A 27,977-nucleotide genomic window follows, 5' to 3' on the forward strand; every position below is an offset into this window, starting at 1 on the left:
TGAGTGTGGAAGGCAAAAAGGTTTTAATATAAAATATTGTAGAAGGTAAAAAGACTACATGATTAGAGAGCAAGATAATCTCATTTTGTAATGATGCAAATGATTCACCTCTTATTGACTTTCATGGTTGGTAAGACCATATACCTGACAATTGCTGTATGAAATGAAAACGAACTTTACGTCAGTGAAAGTGCCTCATATAAAAATCAATGGGTGTCCTTGTTTATTAAAAACTTTATATACAAGTATAAAAATTAAAATGCAAAAACTAAAGATGGATAATACAACAAAATATTTCAGAAACCACAGAACAAAAATCTATGTCAATGATCTTATGTAACACAATAGATTAATTTTCAGACAGGATTCTTCCGTACGTCAATGAATGCATGGTTTGAAGTCAGTGGTCCGATGTTGAGGCTGGAGCGGCGGGACTCTCTGCGAGACTTAACCACAGGTAGGGATGTCGGCCCGCTCCAGGACCCCATACCAGTTTGAACTACGCGGTTAACGGGAACGTCCCCAGCCGCTCGGAGCCATAACTCCTCCATGACAGCAGGTTCCTCTGTCGGGAGCGATGAGCGTCTCCAAGTGGACGGTAGAGGGGTGTTCACCAGCTCGCGCATTTCCTCCCTGGACTTGGGAGCTTTGTCAGGTGCTACCCTGCCTCCTGGGCTGTCCTCGGGGCCGCGGGTCAGCTTCTCCATACTGCCAATGCCTGCTGATTTGCCATCAGGTGCCACAACTAAAAGACAAACACATGCCAAAGGCACAGTCAGAGCTGTGGGAAACATTATTTTTTAACACCAACAGACTCAAATGCTTTACTCAGAGCTGAGGAACAAATGCTTTATGCTCCCTCAGCAGCATGCAGTTAACTGAGCAAGAGACAGTACGGCACCAGAATGGAGAGGAGAATGGAGATATAGTAGTTGCTAAGAATATATGCAACAATGTGATAGACACAAATTATTAAAACAACTCTGCAAAGTGGATTTGCCTGAGGACATGTGGAAGGATATTTGCACTTATGTCATTTTATTTGGCAATAGGCAAAGTACGTCTTAATAACACAGATATCGGAAGCCATCTTGCTGCAAGCTGTAAACAACTTGATTATCATAATCATACATATGAAAAACAACAAACACTTTGATCTAATAATACATGTACCTTTAGCATGCTCCTTTGGCTGACTGCCTGAACCACAGAGCTCCCTCAGTTTGTTGCTTAGCTCTAGATTTGCTGCCTTGTAGTGGTTCAGCTCCTTGCTGAGGTTATGGATCCATCCCTCAAACTGCCGCTGCCTTCCTGCCAGGCCTTCGTCTATTTGCTCTGTGGGGGGCAGGAGGACACACACACACACACACAAGGTAAATACTATCAATTTAAATGTCAGATTATGGAAATATTCTAAATTACAAAATATAAAATGTAGCAGATATGCTAGCAAAAAATGGTTAACTTCATTTACCTCACTTTAATCCAATTTATATATATATATCCAATTTACCTATAAACCTAAAATATACCCAATGTAGACCAATGAGTGAGGAATTTATAAATTAATGTAAGTGGTGCGACATAAACACATGCAGACAACATTTCTATTGGTAAAAATTTCCATGTGATCCGCACCTCGACACTGCTGCAGTAAGAGCTGCATGCTCCTCTCATGTTCCTTCTGCTGCTGCGTGAGCCGGCGATCTGTGTCGAGTTGTGTGCGATCGAGTGCGTTCTCCAGCCACTGCACCAGCTTCTGCTGCTCATCCAGTTGCATTTCCAGCTCAGCCAGGGCGAGTTGTAGCTTACGCTCCTCCTCACGCAGAGACACCACCTATAGAATATATCCACATCAAAACAAACATACACATGGGTGAGTTCAGACACAGAGTCACACAAAGAGACACTGATCTTTCTTATGAAAGAGTAAAAACTACAACTACACTACTAAATTCGTGCAACTAGCCAACTTGTCCAAAACAGTATATACAGTATGTGAGAACACGGTAAAATAAGCTCACTCTACGGTTGAGCGTTGCACAGACCTTATCGAAGTACTTGCACAGCAGAGCTCTGGTCTCAGAGGCAGACAGGTAACTGAGTTTGGCCATAAGGTTCATCTCCCACTGGGAGAGCATACTGGCAGAAGCCCTAAGCTGTCTTTGTCTCTGAGTGATGGCCTCGTTCTTGTACTCGATAGCTGCATCCAGAGCCTCGATCGCCTCGTCGAACTGGAAAAGCGTTCGCTCCTCCTACAAACATCAGCGGAAACAGGAATGTGAACATTTAGCCACAAACAGGTAATATTAGACTTGTTACTGCTTGCCAAATGCTTTCTAGTCACAGTTCCTATTATTGCCATGTGAGTATTTAATGTGTGTCTGCAGCACAGCAATCTCTCTCTTACTTTAAAATAATTTGTTTTTCTGCCACACAATTAAAAATATGTGCGTCTGTGAAAAACATATTCTATCCATTGTGCAGAGGACACAAAGTCTTCTTTTTCTTTTGCTGCTTGAACCTCAGAGTAATGTCTGACCTCAGGTGAGAGCAAGTTGCCCTGCCGCAGCTTGTCGTCCAGCTCCACTCTTTGTTTAAGCAGCGAATCTTTCTCTTGACGCAGGTTAGAGATCTCTTGGCGGATCTGTTGCGAGTCTTGAGCACTGCTGCTGCGAAGAAGACCGTTCCTCTCGCTCAGCTCTCGCTCAAGCGACTCAATACGGCCTGTAAGCGTCACCAGGTCTTTACTCAGGGCCTGGAGGGAAGATGAAGAAGAAAAAAAACATCAGCATTTACTGGTTTCCTGTCACTGGACTGAGTCGTTTGTGGTTGTAAATACCTGACTGGAGCGGAGCCTCTTGGTCTCCAGTCCGCTGCGTTCCTGAAGCAGGGCTTCTTTCTTGGCCAGGATTTCCTCTCGTTTAGTGAGCTCTCCTTCCAGATCCTCCAGACCTTTCCTCTGGTCCAGTACGCGCTCCATTTCCTCATCCAGCCAGCGTTTTTGTTCCTCAATCTTCTGCTCGAAGGGAGTCAAGACACAAAAACCCAAACATGATGCAGAAATACAGAGACAGACATGTAAACTGAGACTCCAGGGGAGTGACAAAATCTTAAAATTAAAAATGGATGCAGCGTGCTAGATCAAATCATTGTGAGGCTCATTTTCTACCAGGGGTTTGTTTTCTATGGATTCAAAGTTAGTAGAGCTACAATCGTCCACCTGTTGCTCTTCCAATGAGATGACAGAGCCATTACTGCCGCTGCGTCTCTGCCTCTGGAAGGCAGCAATCTCCTCGGTCTTTATTCTCAGGATTTTTTGCTGCTGCTCATTCTTTATCTCCAGTTCCTACAGAGGAGATGGAGGTGAAAGAAATTTAGGTAGGTCAAGGTTAATTACAGGACTGGTATAGAACTCCAGCTCCCCCCCCTCCCCCCCTCTCCATCTCAGAGAAGGATATCGACACACTATTCAGGAGACAGAAACCCCGCAAAGCAGTTGGGCCAGACTCTGTCTCCCCACCCACCCTGAAGCACTGTGCGGATCAGCTGTCTCCAGCAGACATTTTCAACACTGGGGCTGCATGATTAATCTAATCGCAATGTCGTCATATGAGATTACATCACCACAAAAAGTGGACAATTTAATAAAACAGAAAAAGTGTATGTAAGCTCTCTTCTCTGTGTGCTGCAGTCCGCTCATTATCTCCGCCCACACCGGGCTCTCGCATGTGCCCCTAAAAACAGATAAGCCTACATGCAATGGGAAAAATGTTTTAAGAGCAGTGTGTGAGTAACTGTTAGACAACAACCTAGCCCGTAACACCCTGCCCTACCGCTAACTGAAAACATAGTCTCTGTCACAGAGCGACCGGAGCACCGGCATTTCTGTCGTTGCTCCCATCGCTCTGTGACAGAGACAGAGAGATGTCATCTGCAGCTGAAGCAGTGAGGCAGAAGAAAACTGGGAGAAGATAAGGAAGGTTTGGGTTTGGCTCACTGGCCATTTAACATTAGTGTATCGGTGCCTTTTGTTGTTCAACATGTTCAACTTTTCATAAAGCCGACGTGCTTGTCAGTCACTTTCCATCAACTGACCAATCACATTCTAGATGGGACAGGACATTAAAAAAAGTTTGACGTGCTACAGCAAATCATTAAATGTTGAACAATATGATTATTGACAAGTTAGTACTTGGCATTAACAAATTAGAGACCGATGTAGAGACTTTTGCTTGCACAAGGATTTAATGAATAAAACAACTCACAGAAATGAACTAGTGGTAAAAAAGTATACCATTATATAAAATTCTAATGAATGTAGTATTTAATATATTATTGTTATACTAAGAGCAAACTATTAACTAAACATTATACTCTTTATTTAATACAGTACAATTCCTCCTCCAGGTTGTGGATAGAGACTCTGCATTAGACAGGTGTACATTGAGCCTGTGCCAGTGTGCCAATATTTGCTGCTTCTAGCCGCCTCCTCCGTAAAGCAACTTGCTCCCCTTGTTCTGTTTTACATCTTATTGTTATAAATATTGTTTATTGTTTAACTTTGTTCGACTTAAGAAATACACATTTCAAAATGTATTTCGTGCATTTTCCTTGATAATTAAGCAAGTAGACTCATAGTACTATTTGTTCCATTATAATCGAATTGGAATCGCAAATCGCTATATGACTTTTGTCCAAATCGTGCAGCCCTATTTAACACCTCACTGGAGACATGCCATGTGCCAGCCTACTTCAAACCTCCACCATCATCCCTGTCCCCAAAAAACCAAGGACTACTTGTCCCACCTAAAATCCATCACAGACCCACTACTGGACCCCCTGCAGTTCGCCTACAGAGCCAACAGGTCTGTAGATGATGCAGTAAACATCGACCTTCACTTCATCCTCCAGTACCTGGACTCCCCAGGAACCTACGCCAGGATCCTGTTTGTGGATTTCAGCTCTGCTTTCAATATCATCATCCCGGCCCTGCTGCAGGACAAGCTCTCCCAGCTGAGTGTGCATGACTCCACCTGCAGGTGGATCACAGACTTCCTGACGGACAGGAAGCAGCACGTGAAGCTGGGAAAACATCTCTCTGATTCCAGGACCATCAGCACCGGTTCCCCTCAAGGATGTGTCCTTTCCCCTCTTCTCTTCTCCCTGTACACCAACAGCTGCACCTCCAGTCACCAGTCCGTCAAGCTCCTGAAGTTTGCAGATGACACCACCCTCATCTCTGGTGGGGATGAGTCTGCCTACTGGTGGGAGATCGACCATCTGGTGACCTGGTGCAGCCAGAACCACCTGCAGCTCAACGCTCTGAAGACAGTGGATATGATCGCAGATTTTAGAAAGAGCACAGCCCCACCCTCCTCCATCATCCTGTGTGACTCCCCCATCGTCAATGTGGACCCGCTTCCTGGGCACCATCATCTCTCAGGACCTCAAGTGGGAGCTGAACATCACTTCCATCACCAAGAAGGCCCAGCAGAGGATGTACTTCTTGCGGCAGCTGAAGAAGTTCACCCTGCTAAAGACAATGATGGTGCACTTCTACACCGCCATCATTGAGTCCATCCTCACCTCCTCCATCACCATCTGGTACGCTGCTGCCACTGCCAGGAACAAGGGCAGGCTGCAACGTATCATTTGCTCTGCAGAGGTGATTGGCTGCAATCTTCCATCACTTCAGGAACTGTATGCCACCAGGACTCTGAAGAGAGCAGGAAAGATTGCAGCTGATCCCTCCTACCCTGGACACAAACGGTTTCAAACTCTCCCCTCCGGCAAGGGCTGCGGTCCATCAGGACCAAAACCTCTCGCCTTAAAAACAACTTCTTCCCATCTGCAGCTAACCTCATTAACAAGGCGCAGGTCCCCCACTGACACTCCCCCTTTCCAAATAATGCAAATGTCTCTGCACATGTAAATATTATTTCATTTCATATAATGCACAAATCTGGCATGATATACATTATTATTATATAACTTCCATCTGTTTATTACATATTTATACATTTCTACATTTAATTATGTCAACTGTATGTTTGTCTATGTGTTGCACCTTATCACCAAAGCTTCTGATTTTGATTCTTAAATGAGCTTCTGGTTCAAGCCAAAAGAAAATCTAAAATGTAAAAAAACTACTAATTGATCATGTATACCTACTGAATAAATGAAGGAACAAAATTTGCTTCAGGACCAGCTAGCACCATTAGTTGAAGCAAAAAACAAGTTCAACATGAACTTTGTTTCCAAGTTGAAACCCCCTTGTATAGTGTCTGTATAACAACTGTTATCTGGCAGGCTAACTGGCTGTAAAGGTTCAACTTCATTTCAAGCTGCGAGTTTGTAAGAAAAAAACACAAGTTAAAGGACCACTGAGCAGGATTTGTCAGTTGCTGCTTGTTAATACAGGATTCAAATTGCAAGCTAGTGAGTGAATGAAGAGAGTGTGCGGTGTTAGAATACAGCAGCGACTCAAAGAAATAAAAACATTCTTTTCTTATTGTTGACGCCGGTTTCGTTCTGAAACACAAATAAACACGGCCACACCTCCGTACATCACCCACAACCGTGCAGGGAAGGAGCCACATTGCCAGATTTTGTGTGAATGCAGCCAAAGCGTACGCTTCATCCTGTCTGCGTCTGCTTAGCCCCGCCATCCATCAAACAGACCTGCAGCCCTTTATACATCCATGACACAGACAGAGAGGAGAGGAGACAGAGTCCGCCCTTACACCCTGTGCAATGCCCAAAGGTAGACGCCCAGAAACGTCCCAAACACAACAAAATACTAAGAAAATACAGGCAGAGGGCTTGGTCTCTGCAGATAGAGACACTGCCACACACTTCAAGTGGGTTATAAGTGATGATTGAGAGGGATTTTATTTGTATGAGTCGATAGCCTACATTGCTTTATGAGAAAATCCTACTCATAGTCTGCTTTTAAGGTAGGTTAATCAGTTTTCTTATTTTGCAACATTTCTTGCTCATGTTTTGGTTTTGTCACAATTTTATCATGAGACATCTTTACTAGGGTTTTCAGCAGATGTTAAGCTAACAAAGTGATGTTTATTAACAGGGTATATACAGGAATCCAGAAGTGAAATTCAATACCTTTTAAGACCTTTTCAACATAATTTAAGACCGCTGCGCCACCTTGAGCTGTAACCGGTTAAGTCAGCCTCACACCTTTAAAAGGGGAATTGTGGACTTTTTAAAAGGAATTTAAACATATCTATAACATTTTATTACCTATGCATGACCAGGTTGTAACCTCACCTAAAAATTGAGGCATTCACCAACTTTCTCAGTTGCCTATAACAGCCTGTTTAGGCCTACTGTTTTCTATGTGAAGGACTTATCGGATTTCCTGCAAAAATCCATCGTCTTACATAGGCTGTGATGTTTATGTGCGCAACATTACTGCAAAACATGTGAAACAGTTTGATTTTGTGTTTTAGTTGGTTCAAACTAGATAATGTTAGCTTGCCTGCAAACGCCGACCAGTTGATAACTACCTCACATAGTTGTAACTTATTTTCAGTCACAAATATGTAAAAAGCGTATGCTGTTGGTTGCAATCTGAAACCTTACTGCTAGAAGCCACTAAAAACCACACAGCCCACCTTCAACTTACATTTACTATAAACAGATTTTGAGACTGTAAAACTAAACACTCTTTTTGTGATAACTTTCATCGACCACTGCACAGACATTTGCGATCAACAGCTGCTGTCTGCACTCTAAAGCTGATTTGTGTAAACTTTAGTAAAACAGATGTAAAATAGAACAAGGGGAACGTGGTGCTCTCAGGAGGAGGAGGCGGCTAAGCAGCACATATTGGCACAATGGCATCCTGGCTCTGGCTAAATCTTTCCACTACAGTGGCTCGATCCACAACCTGGAGGAGGAACTATGAGTGTATTAGTATAATATTATAAAATGATATTAAAAGTACATTGTTAATATAATAGTAAACTGTTAGTTTTATATTAATGTTAATTATATGTTGTTAGTATATTCATTATAATTATAATCATTATAATCTATATTCTATAATAGTATAGTATATAGCTTACGACTATTATAATATTAATTCCAGTTACAGCTGTTTCATTTTGGGGTTGTTTTTTATTCATTAACTTTGTGAAAGAAACATATTCTACAGTTAGTTAGTCTCTAACTTTAATTTTAAGTAGGCTACTAACTCGTCAATAATCATAACTATTTAGGCAGAAGGATTAGTTCAACATTTGGAAAGTTGCTGTAGCACATCAAACTTTAAAAAAAATCCCGCTCCATCCAGGCTGTGATTAAACTGTTCACGAAAAGTGACGATGACAAGCGCATCGGCTTTATGAAAAGTTGAACGTGTTTCAATAAAAAGGCACAGATGTAGCTAAATAGCCAGCTAACGTTAGCCAAACCAATATGCTGCTTATATTCTCCCTGTTGTCTTACGGCTTCACCTGCTGACAGCGCATCTTGCTCTTGTTTTTGAGTAACGGGGCTGTTCAAGCGGCCACAGCGCTCAGTCCGACCATGTTTTGAACAATTAGCATTGGGGATCCGGCGTGGTGGAAGGTTACGGTCGGTTGTGCTCGTAAATCAATTTTCCGGTTCGCACGGATCTATTTTTAGGGGCGTATGAGAGTGAAAGGCTCACACGGTAGATCCTAGATCCCTGCGGCTAACGTCACACAAAATAATAACTCGCTAAGTTCTGCCTGTCTAGTAATTTGGGCTATGCAATATACATAAATACGTTCACCCCACAAACTCTTTGGACAAAAAGGATGTTCACATTGACAAAAATATCTACACAATTTAATACCCTGTTAAATGGCGATCAAGACTTTTTAATACTTTTTATTTTAAGACCTTTTAAGACCCCGCGGACACCCTGATGAATGAGTGTTGAAGTTGTATACGATTACAGACTGTCCAGTCTCCATATTTCAGTTTCATCATTGTTGGTATTTTAAAATACCTTCAACTATTTTGAAACGTTTTAATGTCAGTCTGCTGTAATGGCCCGAGGTACCTTGACTCTGTGAGTTCTTCGTTGCATCTCGGTCTCCAGACGTCGTTTCTGCTGACTTTCCTGACGCAGCCGCCGTTGCAGCTGCTCCTGCTGCTGCCTCATACTTTGAACACTTCGCTCCAGCTTTAATACGCGACGTTCACTCTGGGCAGGAAGGTTAGCAAGTCGAGCGGTATCCCTCTGACGCTGACTGAGAACCTAAAATAAAAGCACACGCACTTTCCTTTGACAGAGGCTCAAATGTGCTGGTCCAAATGGTCTCATGAATATGAACAAGATTATATTATAAGAATATATATTTAAAAAGTGTTTTCTTGTTAATTACATATAAGGGAAACAAGCAAGAACATGGGATTAAAACAACACCTTAGCTGCATTCTTTCAGATGCTGCAAAGATCAGCATCACTCGATATCTAGTTTTTCTGTTGCCTATGAGTTATTATGCATGAATACAGAGGTGTGACAGTCAAACCTGAACTTTGCTCTGAGCAGCAGCTATCTTCCTGCGACATTCTTGTGCTCTGGTCTTGTCTGTCGTGCTGATCTCTCTCTCTAGCCTCTCTAGATCCTGCAGCTGCCGTTGGGCCTCCTGCAGCTCCTGTCGAGCCTGCACAGCTTCACTCTCCAGAGCCGTGATCTTATGGCTGTACTGTCTGTTCAGGGCCTGAGCATCCTTACCTAAAAAAAACCCCCAAAGCAATTGATTTTCAAAAAAAAAGATACAAACGATGCAGCTATGGAAGGGTAACAAGATCCAAAGTGTTACCTGTTTTGACTAGCTCCTTGATGAGTTCTTCCTTCATGCGGATGGTGACAGACAGCTCCCTGATCTTCTGCTGTGCCTGAAGAAGTCCCCACTCTGAAACGCCTTCAAAACTTTTCAGACTTTCACGCACAGATGTTTCCCCAGTACTGGAGTTGGCTACATAGAGATTTGAGAGAGTAAACAAGAGGTCAGCAAGGGTGGTATAAGGTATAAGGTCCGATCCCTCATATGTGATCTTCCTTAAGTATTAACACAGATCAGTTCTCCCTGTTTGACTCTCACCGTCCATTGGGCATAAATGTGGTGTAAAATGAACCTTGGGCCACAGAACAGAGACTAAAGACAGGCAACAAAATCATATTCATACAGATTTTAAAAGCCTCAGGTTACCATGACTCTACCGCATCAATGTGTACCATCTGATCACAAAAGGAATCAGAACACAAAATTGAATTAATTGTCATCCCACATGTGCGTGTGTCTCTAAAAGTTAAGATCTTTCTGTGCACAACAAAACAATCCAGTATTTCTCAATCCTGGAAATGAACACGCTCAGTTCACCAGAAGACTGCGTGCCTAAACATCAGCTGAGCGTCACCATCTGTGGTGAGATGCAGTGGGATATTTTTAGATTTGTACACTGGTGAAACAAAGAAACTTCTCCTAAAGGATCCTAAAAGATTTTAAGCATTGGGAATGTTTAAATAGAAAAAAGTCCATGGTTGCATATCACCCTGTAAATGTTTCTCAATGTGCAGACATGCAAATAAAATTAGATTTGTGCAAACGTATGTTACGTGCAAACATATAGAAAAGAACAGTAGTTCTACAATGATTTCGTGAATGTGTCTACTAGTAAGGTAACATCTAGTGGATCTTTTTATTTTGACTTGGCTTCCTAATAAATACTCGTAAATCTACCTCTATCATATAGATTTTTAGACTTACACGCTTTTCTGGCTAAACAGGGGTGCTGGTCTTGCTCATGCAGCAGAGATATGAGCCCTCTACCACTTGCAGCAAGTCCTCCTGACAGCATGTCCCTCTTGGTCCAGGTCAGGTTCACATGCCTGACAGAATCATAAGCATTACATTATACAGACTCCAACATGACTTAACATGAAAGTCATATTATCCAACACTTAACATGAAACATGTACAATGTTAAAATTAATCAGTCTGTTAATGATCAGTAATATGTGCAGTGTTTATTTTGAATTGAAATCTTTATTTCGAACATGCAAGAGAAAGTATAAAAAAATAAAACAATGTTTAAAATATAGGAGGAAAAAAAACAGATGAGCCGCAAACAAAGTACCCTTCTTTCCTGTGTTAACATATATCTATCACATGTGCAAAAAGGAGTAGGCAGATGTAAAACTTATGTACTCCTACCCCTTTAATTCTTACATTCCTTCGATTAACAATTTTTTATATATATATATATATATATATATATATATATATATATATACACACACATATATATACACATACACACACACATATATTTTATGTTTATTTTTTAACACTCAATTTAAATAATATAAGCTATTAAACACAACGTACTTGCGCCTCTCTCGGTTGAAGTTGGAAAGACCTCCCTCTTCTTCCATGTCCTGCATTTCTGCTACTCCAAGGATCTCCTGCTCCTCATAGAAGCTACCATCCTCATCACCACAAGGCCCATTACCAAGATAGCCCACTGGACTGACCTGTAGCCACACACATAAATACAAGAAGATTTGATTCTGTATAAAGATAGTAAAAATTAGCAAAATCAAAAAAATCTGAAGAAAAAGTGAGTCTTAAAGAGATTTTTCTAGTTCTTTGTGTATGGGACTTTTTTTTAAATAACATGGGACTTTAGTATATGCTTATCCCATTAAAGAGCATGCACCTCCATTTCTTACCACCTTTTTGCTTTTATATCCACATAACACCATAGGCAGAAGATTAGCGCTGCTGGTTGCTTACCTGTCGGTATGTGCCTCCATTCTGACTATGTTGCATGGAACCCATGGGGGCCGTGTGAGGCCGCAATCTCAGTTTAAGGCCCAGACCCATCAGCCCTGGAGTAGACAGATGACACTGTAGCTCGGCTATCAAGTCCTGTTGCTCCTGCAGCTTATCACTCTGAGGCAGAAGGAAAGCATCAAATAAGTAACATGTAATATAAGGCAACAAAAACAGCATGTTGAAAATCTGTATAATATGATGTTGACACAGCTTGGGTCCCAAGTTGGCCCACATTACTGCAGGTCACTGCTTTGTTAACCCTGTGATGCAAATAAATCAATGAATGCGGCGTGCCATGAAGTGAAACACTGCACTAAAGGAAAAACATTAGAATTTCACTGCTACTCACCTGCTGCTTGTACTGCTCCATAGCGTCCTCCAGAGCTGCTAAAAAGTCTGTGTTCTCTCTCTCCAGCCGCTGGATCTGCGCTTGGAGCTGGACAATACTATCGTCTTTCTCTCCATCTTTCTCACTTTCAAGGTCGTGGCTCCATCTCTCCTCCACAGCTTCTGAATCCTTAACAACACATTTACAAATGTATAATGAATAACTAAAATTCCTAAAATCAGAATGAAACATTTAATTTTCTCATGGAGTGTGAAAGAGACATACCTGGTTCCTTACAGAAGGCCTTCCTCTCCTTAATGCAACACTGTCCTCAGTGGAGCTGTTCTCGATCCCGCTGTCTGGTCCTGAGGCAGTGGTCAGTCCACTCCGTTCCTCCTCCACTGAGCACAGCCACTCCTTTACTCTCAGACTCTGTTCTGCAGTCAGAGCTCCTTCACTCTGCAGCTCCCGCAGCAACCTGTGAGACATTATGAACAGATTATCTGAAGGAAAGGATCACTGATGCTTCTTAAACCTACATTTATGAAAATTAAGATAAAAACACATTTCACACTCAGGATGAGAGACACTTGATTGGTATAACCTGGTATGGATGACACAATCCACTATTTAGCAGAGTGTGTTTTCCTCAAGCTAAAAAAACAGTATAAACTCAGAAACATGTCATCAAGCATGACTTCTCCTTCAGCACTGAGCTGAATCCCATCAAAACTGTAAACAATAAATATGTTAAAATATTGTTTTTTATGTATTTTCAATAGTTTAATAAAAGTAGAGTTGTATTACACAGCCATATACGTCTCTGTATGTTAAGCTTTGGCTGAACACATACTGTAATACTGTAACACCAGTGTTATTCTTTAAACTGAGTGAAATTTCTCAAATTTACACTAGCAACTAGATTTCACGACTGATGTGGAATTGAACCCTCGCTAAGCCCCGCCCACCTTAGTTACTGTTGCTAAGTCCGACAAACTGTCAGCACTGCCACTGTCTATACTGCAATCTCCGGAGAAATATTTTTTCTCAATATTTTTGGAAAAAGCGATCTTCGAAAGAAGCAGACAGTTTTGAAGTTGCATTATACATTTGAAGGTTGTATTCAGACTGTCAAACTGACTCAAACGGATGTGAAAAGAAGAATGTGAAGAAGCTAAAGCCTACCGATCACACAGTACAAGTGAACCACCGCATCCCCCGACGACTGAGACAAAAGACAACGATATTAAGGATCAACACTGTTCCTGTAAAGCTAGGTAGGCCTCTATTCAATATTACAATCATTAAAAAGCAGAACAGTAGGACTTTATTACATTACATACAGTAGGAAGTTAGCTAGCGTTAGCTAACTAACTTTTTTAGAAACAATCCACAGCCGACATTTTTCTGGATTTGTTTTAGGTTTTGGAACGAGAATAAATCGTACTTCCCCTATCAACCTCTCTGGGTAGCGACTGTAACTATTACAAGTGCCCCAGGAACAGCGTTTGTCCATATCTTGGAAAAATACAGGCAAATAAAAGCTAGAAAATGACTCTTTTTGCATTAGAGTCAATGAAGCGCAGCCATGAAAATGTCGGACCTCAGTTAGAACAAGCCATATACTGCGCTGTGATTGGCCAGCTGTGTATTCAGGGCGTGGCTTATCGAAGGGTCAATTAGGATGGTTCATATTATAGTGGTGGTTTGCACAAACAAAATGGAGAATCAACGACAGAAAGAAGGATGCCTGGAGTATATACATAAAGTATAATATTAATGGCTATATACTTTATATACCTAATTTAGATTTTATGCTGCTTAATTACATATGCACATTTATTTACAAATTAACTTACCACTTAATGATCAAGGGGATGCAGAATAGAGCACATAAAAACAACATCATGCAGACTAAATTCATGTGCTTTAACCTGTACGCAGTGTCTGTGCACGTCCTGTAGTGGGCACTCTGGGCTTGCAGTCTGCTGATCTCTCCCTCTCCGAGTCGAGGTCTCCTGTGTGGGTCAGCGTGAGAAATGATGCGGGTCTCTGAACGCTGGCGGTTTTCGAGGGCTCTGCGAAGGGCCTTGATTTGTTGCTCCAGCCCTTCCACCCGATCTGGCTCACGCTTGCAGTTCACTGTCGCCCGGTTCTGAATGTTTCTGGCCCTTGTGGCGTAGTTTAGTGTATTCAGACTCTCATCAAAGTCTGAGGAGGATGGGCTGATGCAGGCAATCATCAGTGTTTTGGAATTTCCCCCCAAGGAATCTTTAAGGATCCTAGATGAAACAAGGATTATACAAATTAATCCAACTTGACATTTTACACCAATTTCTGTTAGAATGGTACGCTGAAGTATCTCATTAAAAATGTACCTTGTGATCTTAGAATCTCTGTATGGTATGTGAGAGCCTTTTCTCTTGGGGTCCCCCAGTGCCCCAATAACATTTCCCAGAGCCAGAAGACCGCTGTTAATCTGGATACTCTCTTTCAGTCTCTCTCCAGTGTTCCCCGTCCTTAGGATGCGCTCTGACCCTGCCAGGTCAACAAAGTGGAACTTGGAAGACAACATTTGTGGTCCCGAACTTGTGGCCGTCCCATAAAGGCGAGAGCTCCCCCGACGCTGGTCCATGTACATGGTAAAAATGGTGTGCGAGCGGCTGGAAGATGGATTCATCTGTGTTGCACCAGTGTGCCTCGCTGTGTTTCCTGACTCTAGTAAACTCAACACCTCATCAAGACCTTCCACTTCGCACTCCTTCACGCCACACAAAACTATGAAGTCACAGACAAAAATATAAAATACAGATAAATACATAAAATGCTGAATGGAGAAAAAAATGCTACATAACACTTCACATCATGTCCACAAAAACAGGCTTAAATACAAATTAGTCTGCCTATTCCATACCAATGTTGCCTTTATCCTCCCGGATGTGGATGTCCTTGCTGGCGGTCTCCACCTCTAGTAAGTCCTTGAACTCCTCTTTATAGACCTCCAAATACGACACTCGGACAGAGAAGTCTGAGAGGTCATTTTCATCTAGCAGCTTAAAGACATCTGCAACAGCCCTGGGGATGATGCCCTGCTCCTCATCTCTAAAAGAACCTATAAACACAATTAAAACACACATCATCGCACACAACTGGCTTTTTACAGTGAAACTGGATTACAGCACAGGTCATACTTTGCTTGACAAGTCCAGCTGATTTTGATCTGTTCACTTCTGAATTGTCTCAAGCAAAAGGACCTAACCCAAAACTTAGTTGAGCCTGGTTCATATTAACACAGGATAAACTGACCTGAAAAAACCCTGAAGTGGACAATGGAAGAACAGATCAAGTAAATAACTTACAAATATTAGCTTCTCCAATGGTGTATGTCTTTCCTGAGCCTGTCTGTCCATAGGCAAACACTGTGGCATTGAAACCTTGAAAGAAGGCATCTATGAGTGGCTGGACAGACACAGAATAAACCTCCTCTTGACAGCAAGCCTCTTCAAATAGATAGTCGCAAAGAAAGTGTCGGTCATGGCCCAGAGTAACCCGACAAATCTCCGAGTCCACGGTGATACAGCTCTCGTGGCAGTGTAGAAGCTCTTTAGGAAGCAGGGGACGCACTCGAACAGCTACTTGCACTGCAGAGTAATCCCCCCTGCCTTGGCCACCGGGCACTTTGGGAGACATTTCCTGCTGCACCGTGGGAGCTCTCCTCTGTTCCTCTGCTATGTATGGATCATCTTTGGGCCACTAAAGGGGATAGAAAATCACCTGTCATAAAAGGTTTTTTCAACATCACCATGTCTCAAGGATGTAATATGGCAATGAGTGAGAATGTGACTGATTACATTATGATGCAATGAACCAACCTAGCACCTCAAGCACACTTTTCAACTATTCTGGAAAGTCAATTAATAGCTGAAATACCCAGAAAGGCCGGTTCATCGATTTGCAACCATGCCAACAATGGCCTATACCAACCAGAGATAATAAAGTGACAGCTTTTATGTTAACTGTATAAGGGGTAAAATCTCTGACAAATGACCAATTTATATTGTCTCACAGTATCTATTGTCCTGCCTTGACCTAATATATGTAATGCTACACCTTGCCCTAAGCCAGCTTTAAGCTAGTTTACACTTTACAGGGCATATTTACACCTGAGACAAGTTGCCATGTTTTCCATTTTTTTCTGAGTACAAAACATGTGGCTAGTGCTGCTGAATAATTATAGTAACAGCTGTCAGGATGCAAGTGTGTGAGTGTTTATTATGTCAATACACTGTTAATGCAAACTCATCAGATCATGGAGCTGCTATAAAAAACAAAAAGAACTGTATGAGATACTTTTTTTTTATTTCATTTATTTAATTTAATCTTAACAATAAGTAGGCTGGTGAGTAAATTCAATGATGACCTTGGCAAATGTAACATGGCTATGTTCAGTGAAACAGAAGCAAAAAGCGTCTTCCTTGAACTCTGTACTGTGTAAATCAGAAGTGTTCAGGAGCTGGATGGACCCGTCTTCAAGGTTGTTTATTTGTCATTATACAGCCCAAGGTTGTATAATGAAATGAAGTTCGTAGTCTCTTCATTCTACACACAGAAATTAACATATTATTAAGTGTAGGGCTGCAAATAATGATTATTGTTATTATCAGTTAATCTGTAAAATATGTTCTCGATTAATTGATTAGTTGTTAGGTCCAGAAAATTGTGCAAAATGTTGATCAGTGTTTCCCAAAGCCCAAGGTGATGTCCTCAAATGTCTTCTTTTTTCCACAACCCAAATATATTAAGTTTACTGTCATAGAGGAAGAACAAAAACAGAAAATATTCACATTTGAGCTGGAATCAGAGAATTTTTTTTCTTTAAAGAAAGGACTCAAAGAGATTAATTGATTATAAAAATAGTTGGCGATTAATTTAAAAGTTGATCAATGATTGACTAATTAACTAATAATCGCTGCAGCTCTAATTATTAATTAAAATATGGTAATATATGAAATAAAATAAAACAATATGTACAGTTATTTATATAGTATACACCTTTAACGTTTAAAGAAATTTCATTTCACAGCCAACTAACGTTACCAACGAACCAACTACCAAGTTGACTTTAACTTCCAAAGTTTACCGCGTTGACTAACGTTAAACTGGATATAGGATCACTTCATCAAGTTAACTGTTAAACATGTAACGTTAACTTAGTAGAAGCTGAGTTGTGACTCGAGCCTTATTTCAATGAGTAACGCGAGACAACACGGATCAAACTCGTAAAGTTACGGTAGTCCTTATTCTTCAGGAACGCTGGTTAATTTTTACTTCCTAGGTTCACGCAAAACGATACAGATAGCAGTTTAAAGCATCACGGTAACCTTAACGTTACTGGAAAGTTTTGACCCCGTTAGCAAGGTGGCGTAAGCTAGCCCCAGTTCTCAATGTTTAACAAAGTATATGCGTTAGGTACCGCTATCCACGGGAGAAACAGGTATGTCGACTTCTCTATATCTTCTCCAACAAGACGTTTCCCAAAGTTCACATGTTAGTTTGGTCGCCTGTTTCCCACGTAACTTCAGCTAAGCTAAAGTTAGCCAGTTAGCCAGCAGTCCGAACAACAAAATCAAAATATGAGGATGAGACTGGATGTCGTTATCTAGAAGTGCTAACGTTACAACTCACTCCCCTAAGAAATGGCTAACGTCATACTGCAAGCATTGATCGGGTGAGTTTTCGTAACCACTAACGGTTAAAACAACTTACTTTAATATGCCAAAAGTTACACCATGGATTCAGGATAACACTGGAGTGTTTTTGGGGAATGGAAGTTGAGGGGCAGTCGAGAGGAGGAGCCCGAAAGTTTGAGCTGAATTTTGGGTGTGGTCTGCATAAAGTATTATGACTGAGATGTTTAAGAGTGGAGAGGTAATAAACCAAGGACTTATAGCACCTCTGCAGCTATAAGTCAAAATTTAACATAGGCCTATAACAGACTTATTAGTCACATAATAAACAAAGTAAAGAAATGTGCTTTGGGAATATTTAATAACTAATTAAACATTACATGTACTTAAATCTTATTAAATGCAAAGCAGAACCAATGCAATATTTCTATAGAACGACCACCAAACTGGTCAATGTGTGTATCCATAAGTAGCAGCACAACCTTTTTGCAAACCTTCACTGCATCGGAGGTTTATTGCCAGGTACATTTTCACATACAAGGAATTTGCCTTGGCATACCATGAAAAAGTTAACCTTTTCACAATATTCGAATTTTATAAGATGCACCTGTATATTGGTGCTTAACAGTAGGCCTACATTTAAACATAAATATAGAAGTAGAAATATAGAAAAAGTAGAGAAAAAAACCAAAGAGATCAAAAATGTGCAAGTATACAAAATAATACAACAATACTATAATGCTAATTCAAAGGAAAATTAACATGGAATGTGCAAAAAGTCACAATATGAGCAATAAAGAATTAATGCAATGTACACAGTTAAAAGTTGTACATACATACAGCTTTTCTCTTAGGCACCTGTATAATGCAGGATTCCTTCCATATGCCGGTAAGAGTCTACATTTAAAACACTCATTCAAAATACGTGCTCTGTGGAATTTAGCTCTTTGAATCTCATTCACATGTCCCCGGTTTTCATTTTCAACAAAAGCAAGCAAAAGCAGGGTGAGATGAGTGTCTGCTCAGTAAACCGTCTGTCACCTTCTGCACAGGATGCTCCAGATCCAACAGGGGCTGATGTTCACATTGAGTAGTGAAATGAAGAATCTCACTGTTACATGCTGATGTTGATCACAGAGGGCTCAATAGCTAGAAGCAGTAAGTCGAAGCAGCCAAACTTGTATTTGCAAATGCACAGCAAGTCTAGTTGCTTTTGGCAGAGTTCTCCTACTGTAGATTTCCTGTGACCATAAGACAGTATCCGCTCTCATCATTCCCACTGTTCATAGCTATACAGGCACAAAACCACTTCTGACATTGTTACACAGCAAGTCTGTGGCATTAATGTTTAGTATGGTTAAGACACACACTTAAATGTAGAAAATATAAATATTTTGGCAATAGCCAAACAACTTTTTTCTGCAACATTTTCATATTAGAATTAACAGCTATATCAATGACACCTCTGCAGGTAAAGTCTCATTACTTTCACAAGGGTACATCAGCATTATTTTTATAATAATAGCACAATAATTGGGATCATGAACAACAGGAGGTTTTAGTGACTGAAACAACTCAGTCTGTTTTCAAATAGCAGTCACTTGTGTAAGTAAGCATCTACACAAAGTTTTCAATGCGATCTTAACTGAGTAGTTCATTTTGAATATTAAGGCAGATTATGACTTGTTGTCTGAGTAGTGTCTTACAACAACAAAATCACCAATCTTCCAAAGCATTCAAAACATTAGCTTTGGCATTCGTTCTGTTTCTTAAAACACTGTTTCATCCTTTGAAAAAGAGAAAAAGGGAAGAAATTCTTAGTAAAATATCAGTTAACATGGAGATTTACCTTTATTCCTCATGGCATAGCACAAAACATGTGCACACAGAATGTCAAATATTCTGTGTGAAATACAAGATTTAATCACCTCTTGCAAACCATATTTTCACCTGCATGAGAATAAGGACAGCCAACTCAGTAATGCATTTTTCTATAATAAAAACATAAATAAAGATGACCACAAACATCTTAAAATTACATCACAAAATAATAATTAAATGCACCCTGTTTGTGAGCCATCATACAACACACCGTTTAGCATAATGTACATGTACAGTGTTTGGCCTTTAAAGTGTGAATTTTCATAGTCTGTTTGGTTAATTTGGTTCTACACACTCACTCACCTCTTTACCTCAGTCACCTGTCTTCGGTTTCTGCATATCCTGTGTGTAGGGATTTCTCTCACCTGCTCAAGCTGTTCGTCAGGGCTGGTCAGATGTCTGTCAGTCATCTACCAGCTGAGCAGTCTGGTGTGTGTCCTTTATACAGCAGCTCTGTCACAAGTGGCCTGACTGCATCATGACGTCACAAGCCTAGAGCCTATACTGTATATTCATTCTAAAAATATATGTGTGTACATAATAATAATAATAATAATAATAATATAATTATAATCTTTATTTGTAGAGCACTTTTCAAAAACAAGTTACAAAGTGCATTAACAAGTGTAAAGACAATAATACCCAAAAGACAATAATACAAAAACAATACAAGATAAAAGCATGAAAACATTGAAAAGACTAAAATACACGTTTAAGATAAATATAAAATTAGTAAAATAGAATAAAGGGGATAAGGGATAAAATAAAGTCAAATAAGATCGGGAAAGGCTCTCCTATAAAAGTATGTTTTAAGAAGGGACTTAAAAGAGTTCACTGACTCAGCTGACCTGATTTCCTCGGACAGGCTGTTCCAGAGCCTCGGGGCCCTGACAGCAAAAAATTATATTTTATATAATATTGTCTGTATAGAACCATGGCACATTGTCTTTGTGCAACTATGATATAACACTCCGAAGAATAAATCTGTCCATTTTAATTAAAGGGTGTCAGCTTGACTGCTGCTGTTTTTAAAGTTAGGTACCCATACCAATCAATGCCTTTGTTCTATGTCACCACATTTAATATGCTATATATATTGTCTACATAGATGTATACTATATGTAATATTCATTAACAAATTACCCAATGTTTTTGATGAAATGCCCACTGATGAGAGCTTCATCTTTATAATTATAAACTGTTTATGCTTATTGTTTCTTGTTTTATAACAGGGTGTCAGTTCTCACAAACCCAACTGGAAACAGAAGAACTTCACAAAAGTTCACACCCAATGATCACCTTCAGACTTTGTCTTGTGGGATGGCATGTTCTGGCACAAAGGCACATGTAGGGCTCACACTTGATCTGCGATAGAGTGACATGCTGCACAATAGTGGGGCACTGTGTATGTGGAAGGTTAGAAATTTAAGCTGGGCCTCAGGTCACAAAAAATACTGTAAGTCCCAGCAGGGTTCAGCCATTAGGTGTCTGACTGAACTCGTGGTGTGACTTTGTTTCATTATCATGGCTATGTTCAGACAGACCCAGTTATTGCACCTCCCCCTAGTTGTATAGGGGCTGCGATGAAATCCTTCGTCAAAAAGTAACAATCAGTTATTTGGTGTGATCTTCTGCACAGCACAGTTTCTTAGACATTACAATCTGTGCAGTGTGATAAGAAAGCAATGATGCTGATAATATAAGATTTATTAAAAATATGAAAGATTTCATCAAGGACAACTCAAAAAGTACAATTTATGTCAATCATCTAGTGATTTATAAATGGAGATAAATATAAACAGTGAGAGAAGAGACTTGAGGACAATGATCAATAACACACACCTTAAAATTGAGTGATTTTCTTTCATAGTTACACAAAGACCTGTGAACAAAGGTTTCGTATTTGTGAGCTCTGAACAATGTGGTGATGCTTAAAGAATTGAAGCTGGAAGGCAAAATGTTTTATCCTATCAACAGCCTCAAAGATAAAAATTTAAATAAAAAAATAACGAGGCAACTTGTATATCGCATTTACTCTTACAATTATTCAAAGCATCTCTACCATGCAGACAATTTCCCAGAGCAAACTGCTTTGAAAAAGGACAGTGTAACTGTGGGAATGAAATTCTTAATAGATTCTGAGCCACAATAATCACAATAACTTAATTCACTACAAAGGCAGATGCGACCTGCTTGATTATAGTGGCCTCAGAATAACCAATGGAGAGAAAAGATTGCTGTTAAATAGGGAAAATGTAATAAATGTTGAGGCTGCCACAGAGGTGTTCATTAACTTTTGTTGTCATTGTTGGAACCATAGTTTTGTAGTTTTCACCAGCTTTCCTGTGAAGTGTTCATTTCTCTTCTCAATAGGCCTTTTTCACAGCAGAAATTCTGACTTGTCGTTGGAAAAGCACGTGTTACTAATAGCGTTAACGATGGCTCTGTTCTATGTGCGTGCAGTGACAGTGAGCCAGTATGCACAACAACAGAACCCTGAAACTACTATTATTTAAACCTGTGCTTTTGCCAACTGTGACCTGTCAAAATGTCTTCTGTGAGAAAGGATTGTACCTGCAGCAATTACTGCTACACGCATACAGCATACAGAGGGTCCTTGGCTCTTTGGGCCTATGTACAGTAGACCTGTGCAAAACATACAGTGCAGTTAGAAAGATGACACTTTCCTTATTGCAATGGCTCTGTATTTTCAGCTCATAGCTTTATTTGAAAAGTAACACTGACTATATGTGTTGACTCTCATCTTTAATTTGAATCTGTTTTAGGGTCCCATGAACAGAGTACAACCAAAACCATAAAAATATATCACTTTCCTAGTGGGTTTAGATTGCATTGTAGTAAGCAATTCTTTGAGATGCCTATATTATTGCTTACCAATAGATTTCTGATGAGTTAAAACCATTGGCTATGATGTTAAAAAAAGCATCTGACATTTGGCAACAAAGATGCAAAAACAGAAAGTGATCCATTTTTACTTTTTGCTTTGCCTGATCAAATCACAAGCCTCAAATTTATCTGTAAATATAAATGCAAAAAAGATTCCATGGCCCATGTAACACCACCATCAGGCCCTCATTGGGGTACTTCTAGACTACGCATTTTATTCACATATATTACCAATGTGTGTAGCCATGTAGGTCTGTAGTTTGGAATGTATTTCTGGAATTTAGAGTCACAAACTCAAACAAAGCTGTGTGCGAAAGGAAATTGTCATACTCCTTATAATAACTAATTAATCATGACTAGATAAATCAAAGTTTTGCACCACTTTGAAAATGCCATCACATCTTCCACAATGTTCCTGTCTGTGATGTTTCATCTTCAACTTCGTGTTTTCGTAAAAACAAAATGATGGCAATGAATTACGTGCGTGCCTTATTTTACCAAGCACATCACGGCATTGAAAACTCACTTTTCTTGTGGTGTTACTTGAGAACAAAATAACTTGGCATTTATTAGGTTTTTCAATAGATTCAATAGATCCAGCAGCATTTATTTTAGCCAAAACAGTATCAAACTATTCTTTTCTATAAAAGTTTCACAAATCTGACCCCATGTTCTTAACGAGAACCCCACCTGTGGCTGACCTCAGAAATAAGTCTGAAAGAAAAGTTGTAGTCCTGGCATGAATTTGTAATTCATTGCACCCGCCATCTCTCTACTCTGTTACACTTTTTTGAAAAAGAAACCACACAAAAGTACAGACTGGTAGTAGTATACTTTATTGTCCTCGAAAGGAAATTTGTTTTGGACTGCATGTGACAAACTGAGATGTGATGAAACCAACAAATTGGTTTGTAAGTAATGGCAGCTGATAGGGAAACAACGTTTGGCTCATGGCTTCACTGTTTACAGAGTATGTGTGTGCAACATGTCTCCTCTGGGAGCAGCAGGGGGCAGTGTAACACCATGGTTTCAAATTGCACATGAACATACGCATTCTTATGCAATGACTTTAAAATGTAAACACAACAATAAATGTACTTGTTAATATTTGACTGGACAACAGCTGCACTGAAAGAGAGGAGGATTAAAGAGAAAAAGCTGAGGATAGGAAGTATCAATGATGCAAGAGTAGATCAGGTGACTAATTTAGGATTAGAAAAGGCGTTACTGTACTGACCACAGCAACTGTGGGCAATTCTGGCATACCTGTTATTCCCTCCCTCCTCCCTTCACCTGCATACCCACATTAAACAGCCCTGAGCCAAACTGACTGTGGAGTCCTGTCTGCACTCTGTGGAGCCTCAGCAGACACAGTCACACTCTCCTTTGTTCCATTAAACTTCAGACGAGACCGAGGTATTCCCTTTCAAAAGTAAGTAGTGATAACCCAGCCTGCTGTCAAAGAGAGTGTGCTGGTTTCTTATGACCATACCTCACAACCAGACTGAGATCAGGATATTGATTTCAGTCCCATACACACTGGCAGCACTCATTAGGAGAGGTTTTTATCTGTACGGTGTGACTCAGCCACACAGAGAGCTGCAGAGAAAGTGTGGAGGAGATGGAAGAGTGGGGATAGAAGGTTGAGAAGGTGGATGTAATATGATATGGTAGAGATGGGCCAAAAAAAGAGGATAGTGAGGGGTGAAAAGTGAGACAGCAAAGACAAAACACCACTTTGTAGCCCAGTTTCTATATTTGTGTAAGTGGTTGTTGTGCACCAGGCTGGACCTCGCAACAAGCAGTGGACAGGTAAAACGCAGAGAGGATAATCTGGAGTAGAAAAGGAGTCTGGTTTGGATACTGAATCATCACCACTCCCTGAGGGACAGACATAAGGATGGTCTCCCATTCACCTCTATCTACATGTAGTCTTCCATTAAGACAGAGAGAGGTCTATTCTGGGGTGGTAATAAAGACAGCAGTTTTTAATTCAGCCTGCACGCCTCAGCCAGTGACTGGCTACTGTGAATTGTCTTCTGTTCAGCCCCCTCTGTTCAGCCATCACTCTCTGTCTGCCTCTCTATCTCTCTGCATCTTTTTTCGTCACTCAGCATGCAATCTCGTTTTAGGATCCCGTGGCTAAAGCTCCCCTGCCCCCTTTAGTGGTGTCATTGGTGAGTCTCAACCACTCTTATTTGTCTCCAGTGAACTGACACTTTGCCTCACTATCCACACATGTACTTTTGTGTGGTTTCTTTTTCAAAAAAGTGTAACACCAAGGAGTAGTGAGATGGCGGGTGCAAGCACAGAGGTGACACATTTCATCACGCTTCTCTAAAATGCCTCAGTTTTTCCAAACAAACAACTCCTCATGAAAGGGAAATGATCACACATACATTACTTGCAGCAGCAGCAGGGTGCATTTGACTTGTGCATTTTTCTGTGTGCTTGTTTTGCAAATTTCAAAGTTAAAGTTATTCATTCACTGTAAGAACACAGTGGCTCTTTGAGGAGCCTGTATTTGGCTGTCTGTCTGCTGAACAGCACTGCTCTGTACTGCATAAACTGAAGTTTCCATAACAACCACTACTCATATATCACTGCTATCTATCTATCTATATACAACAGCATATTTCAGCAGTTCGAGAGTAAAGTTTTTCAACATATGCATTTGTAAACAAATGAGAACTTTTTAGGGTTTACATGGTGTTTTAATGATTGTATTGGAAGCAAGAATATTATAACTGTACTGAAACCAGAATATAAACAAAACATGCAGAAATAGAAATACAAAACCTTCACATGACATGATCCCATGTCCGGTATACATAATATCAATGTCATGTCAAACATAGCAGGATTGTTTTCTTTTAGGGTGCATTGTCTATTTTATCTGGTTCCTTCAGTTGAATGCTGTTTTACTGTTTGCTTCATCAGGTCCTTCCACACTTATTTCTATCTTTGTGCAATAAATATGTTTTAGTTAATATAGTATACACAACACTTGTTCTTATTAAGTCAACCCAAACACCACACTCAATTTGCATTTCTATAGTTTATTACTAACATCCTCGAAGAACCCATATTCTAAAACATTTATTGCGCACAGCTGTGCAAGACAGGTGTTAATCCATCCTTCACTTGAGAGTCAATATGCTGCTTCATACTTTACTACAGTTTTGAGACCTGGCTGCTGCAACTCCTTAAGCAACAGTATAGGCGACTTCACCACGATACATCAGATCATCACACATCCATAAATAGTGTCCTTAGCGAAATCCAAACCAGACTTTTGTTTGGCCTTTGTTCTCTAAATGTGTTTCCAATTTCATTCCTCCCTTTCTAGAACTCGTACTGAGAAACAAACATGGTGACTTTGGTGATGTACCTCCCCAGCTGGACTCGTCTCTCCAGCTCGCTCATCTCCACTTCTGCCTCCAGTGTGGCAGGACCCTGAACAGGGCTCACCAGCATCAGCTGGCCTGTCTGACGGTCTGAACGCTGGACCGTGAAGTGGCGCCGGGCTAGCTTTCCCCCCAGCAGGGAGAAGCGAAGTGTATCACCCATTGGACGTAATGCTGAGACCCTGAACATGACGCGGGGAGCTGACAGGTTGGACACCACAGCCAGATAATGGTAGGAGAAGGAGTTCGGGGTCTGAGAGCATGCCTTATTGTCCACAGGACAGGGGTTACGTTCACAACGCCTGGAAAAAGAAGTGCAAACTGAGGAAGATGTAGCTGAACGAGTTCATCCAAATGTGTGTGAATCTATGGAATCAAACTAGTTATACTGTCAAGGTTTGTCGAAGATTCAATTCAAAGGATAATGCTCACATGGGCGACGTCTTGACATATGTTGCGTTAGGGATTTTGGGACAGTCCACACGGACACACTGGAAACCACCGTACGTATTAATGCACATCTGGTCCTTTGTGCAGTTGTTTTGTCTGGTGGCGCACTCATCAATGTCTGTAATAAAACATCAACACAGAAAGACTTTAATTTAAACTTTAGTGGGGAATCATCATTATCGTACTGTACGAGAATTACATTCTTCATGTTTTGCAAAGTGGAGACATTTTGATAGGAGCCATTTTTAAAGAAACCCCTGTAAAGAGTCTCAAATGTTTGAGCTCTAATAAAAAGAATTATTTAATGTCTAGGGCTGGTGTTTGTGGCTTTGGTCCTTAACAGAATAGGCTTTCTAAGTAAGCAACACAGTAGCAAGAATGTTAAACTATATATAAAAATGGGACACCAGGCCAAAGGTGTCAAATACTGTGTTGTGGCATTTAGGTATAAACAAAATTTTGTGGAATACTTTATGTAATGTTGAGTGCAGACTCTTGAAATAAAGAAAATGAAAAGTGGAAGCAAAACAAAACACAGAAAAAGAAAACCCCAAATGCACCTTTACAGCTGCGTCCATCGCGGGTTGAATCGTATCCGACAGGACAGGAACAGCGGTAGCCTCCAGGGGTGTTAACACAAGCATGTAAACACAGTCTCCCAGCCTGAGCATTATGGAACACCTCACATTCATCTATATCTGAAGTGAACACCGTACACACAGTTAACATCCTACATGGAAACATAAAGGTGTGTATCTGTTTTAGTTACATGGCAAGTTTTAGGCGCACCAGTGCAGGTGTTGCTGTCCCTGCCAGAGATGGTGTATCCTGGCTCACAGGTGCAGTGGGTGGTCCCCTGGACTATAGTGCATCGAGATGGACGAACGAAGGGCCCAGTGGTGCCAGCAGGCAAGGTAGCAGCAGCAGCAGCAGCAGCAGTGGCGGCAGAGGTGTTTGTTATGGTGACAAAGACTGAATAAGGAAGACAGAAAAGAGGAAAAGTAAGCAGTAGCTCTGAATCTACCCTGGAGCTCACCAAAGTTCATTCAATCAATCATTAATGAACAATGTGTGACAGACATGGCTGATGTGTAGAGTATTATGATATGAGACATTGTCAGTCACACCTGCCAGTGTCAAATGGAATTTAGGATGAGAGTAACTGGATTTTATCTCAGCATAAAGCTCTTATATATGTGTATATTGCTTTGACAGGGCAGTATTGTAAGTATTGTGAACGCCAAGCTGCAGATACTCTGCATGTGTAAATTCAACATTGTGGTACGATTCATGTAATTCAGGTTTTTTAAACAGGTGGGCTGTTCACACAAATAACATCCAATGTCATGTGATTTTTTTAGTAAAGACGGGTTGACTCCCCTAGAACTATACTAATAAATAAGCTACAGCAATACAAACTTAGTACCAATAAGCAATAAGAAATAGTGTTGTCATTACAGAGTTTGTCTACCAGGA

General features: G+C 40.5%; 2 protein-coding genes and 1 long non-coding RNA gene across 4 annotated transcripts in view; 1 reads left to right on the forward strand and 2 right to left on the reverse strand.

Moving 5' to 3' along the window:
* Positions 1-18,019, reverse strand: kif7 (kinesin family member 7). Of its 2 annotated transcripts, XM_046032630.1 has the most exons (21): positions 17,936-18,002; positions 16,590-16,768; positions 15,529-15,922; positions 15,084-15,281; positions 14,548-14,947; positions 14,104-14,451; positions 12,455-12,647; positions 12,191-12,358; positions 11,800-11,958; positions 11,392-11,537; positions 10,771-10,892; positions 9,823-9,978; positions 9,529-9,734; positions 9,056-9,253; positions 3,224-3,349; positions 2,843-3,019; positions 2,543-2,758; positions 2,049-2,255; positions 1,639-1,837; positions 1,174-1,335; positions 1-745 (listed from the first exon to the last, which is right to left on the reverse strand). In XM_046032630.1, exons 3-21 carry the CDS (start codon positions 15,857-15,859, stop codon positions 357-359), a joined length of 4,101 nt encoding a protein of 1,366 aa, XP_045888586.1. In that variant the 5' UTR covers positions 15,860-15,922; positions 16,590-16,768; positions 17,936-18,002; the 3' UTR covers positions 1-356. The 2 variants fall into 2 exon arrangements, with proteins under 2 accessions (XP_045888586.1, XP_045888587.1); XM_046032631.1 differs by lacking the exon at positions 16,590-16,768 and having other exon boundaries at positions 17,936-18,019.
* On the forward strand, positions 17,269-26,812 carry LOC123958897. The gene is made up of 2 exons (XR_006822183.1): positions 17,269-17,897; positions 25,994-26,812. It is a non-coding gene; the product is annotated as an uncharacterized LOC123958897 (long non-coding RNA).
* Positions 25,874-27,977, reverse strand: part of LOC123958896 (fibulin-7) — a 6,412-nt gene continuing 4,308 nt past the window's right edge. Inside the window, exons 5-8 of the mRNA XM_046032632.1 lie at positions 27,291-27,473; positions 27,062-27,199; positions 26,484-26,619; positions 25,874-26,353 (exon numbers count right to left, since the gene is read on the reverse strand). Of these exons, the coding sequence (XP_045888588.1) occupies positions 25,990-26,353; positions 26,484-26,619; positions 27,062-27,199; positions 27,291-27,473 (821 nt within the window). The 3' untranslated portion in view covers positions 25,874-25,989. The remainder of the gene's footprint in view (positions 26,354-26,483; positions 26,620-27,061; positions 27,200-27,290; positions 27,474-27,977) is intronic.

The sequence above is a fragment of the Micropterus dolomieu genome, linkage group LG20 (assembly GCF_021292245.1).
Source record: "Micropterus dolomieu isolate WLL.071019.BEF.003 ecotype Adirondacks linkage group LG20, ASM2129224v1, whole genome shotgun sequence".
Lineage (NCBI taxonomy): Eukaryota > Metazoa > Chordata > Actinopteri > Centrarchiformes > Centrarchidae > Micropterus > Micropterus dolomieu.

Coding starts and splice junctions, on each gene's coding strand:
- kif7 (XM_046032631.1), bottom strand. CDS start 15,859: ATGTCTCCCAAAGTGCCCGGTGGCCAAGGCAGGGGGGATTACTCTGCA. Junction 15,282..15,528: donor CATTGGAGAAGCTAATATTT/GTAAGTTATTTA, acceptor TTGTGTTTATAG/GTTCTTTTAGAGATGAGGAG. Junction 9,254..9,528: donor CTGCTCAGAGCAAAGTTCAG/GTTTGACTGTCA, acceptor CTTTTATTTTAG/GTTCTCAGTCAGCGTCAGAG.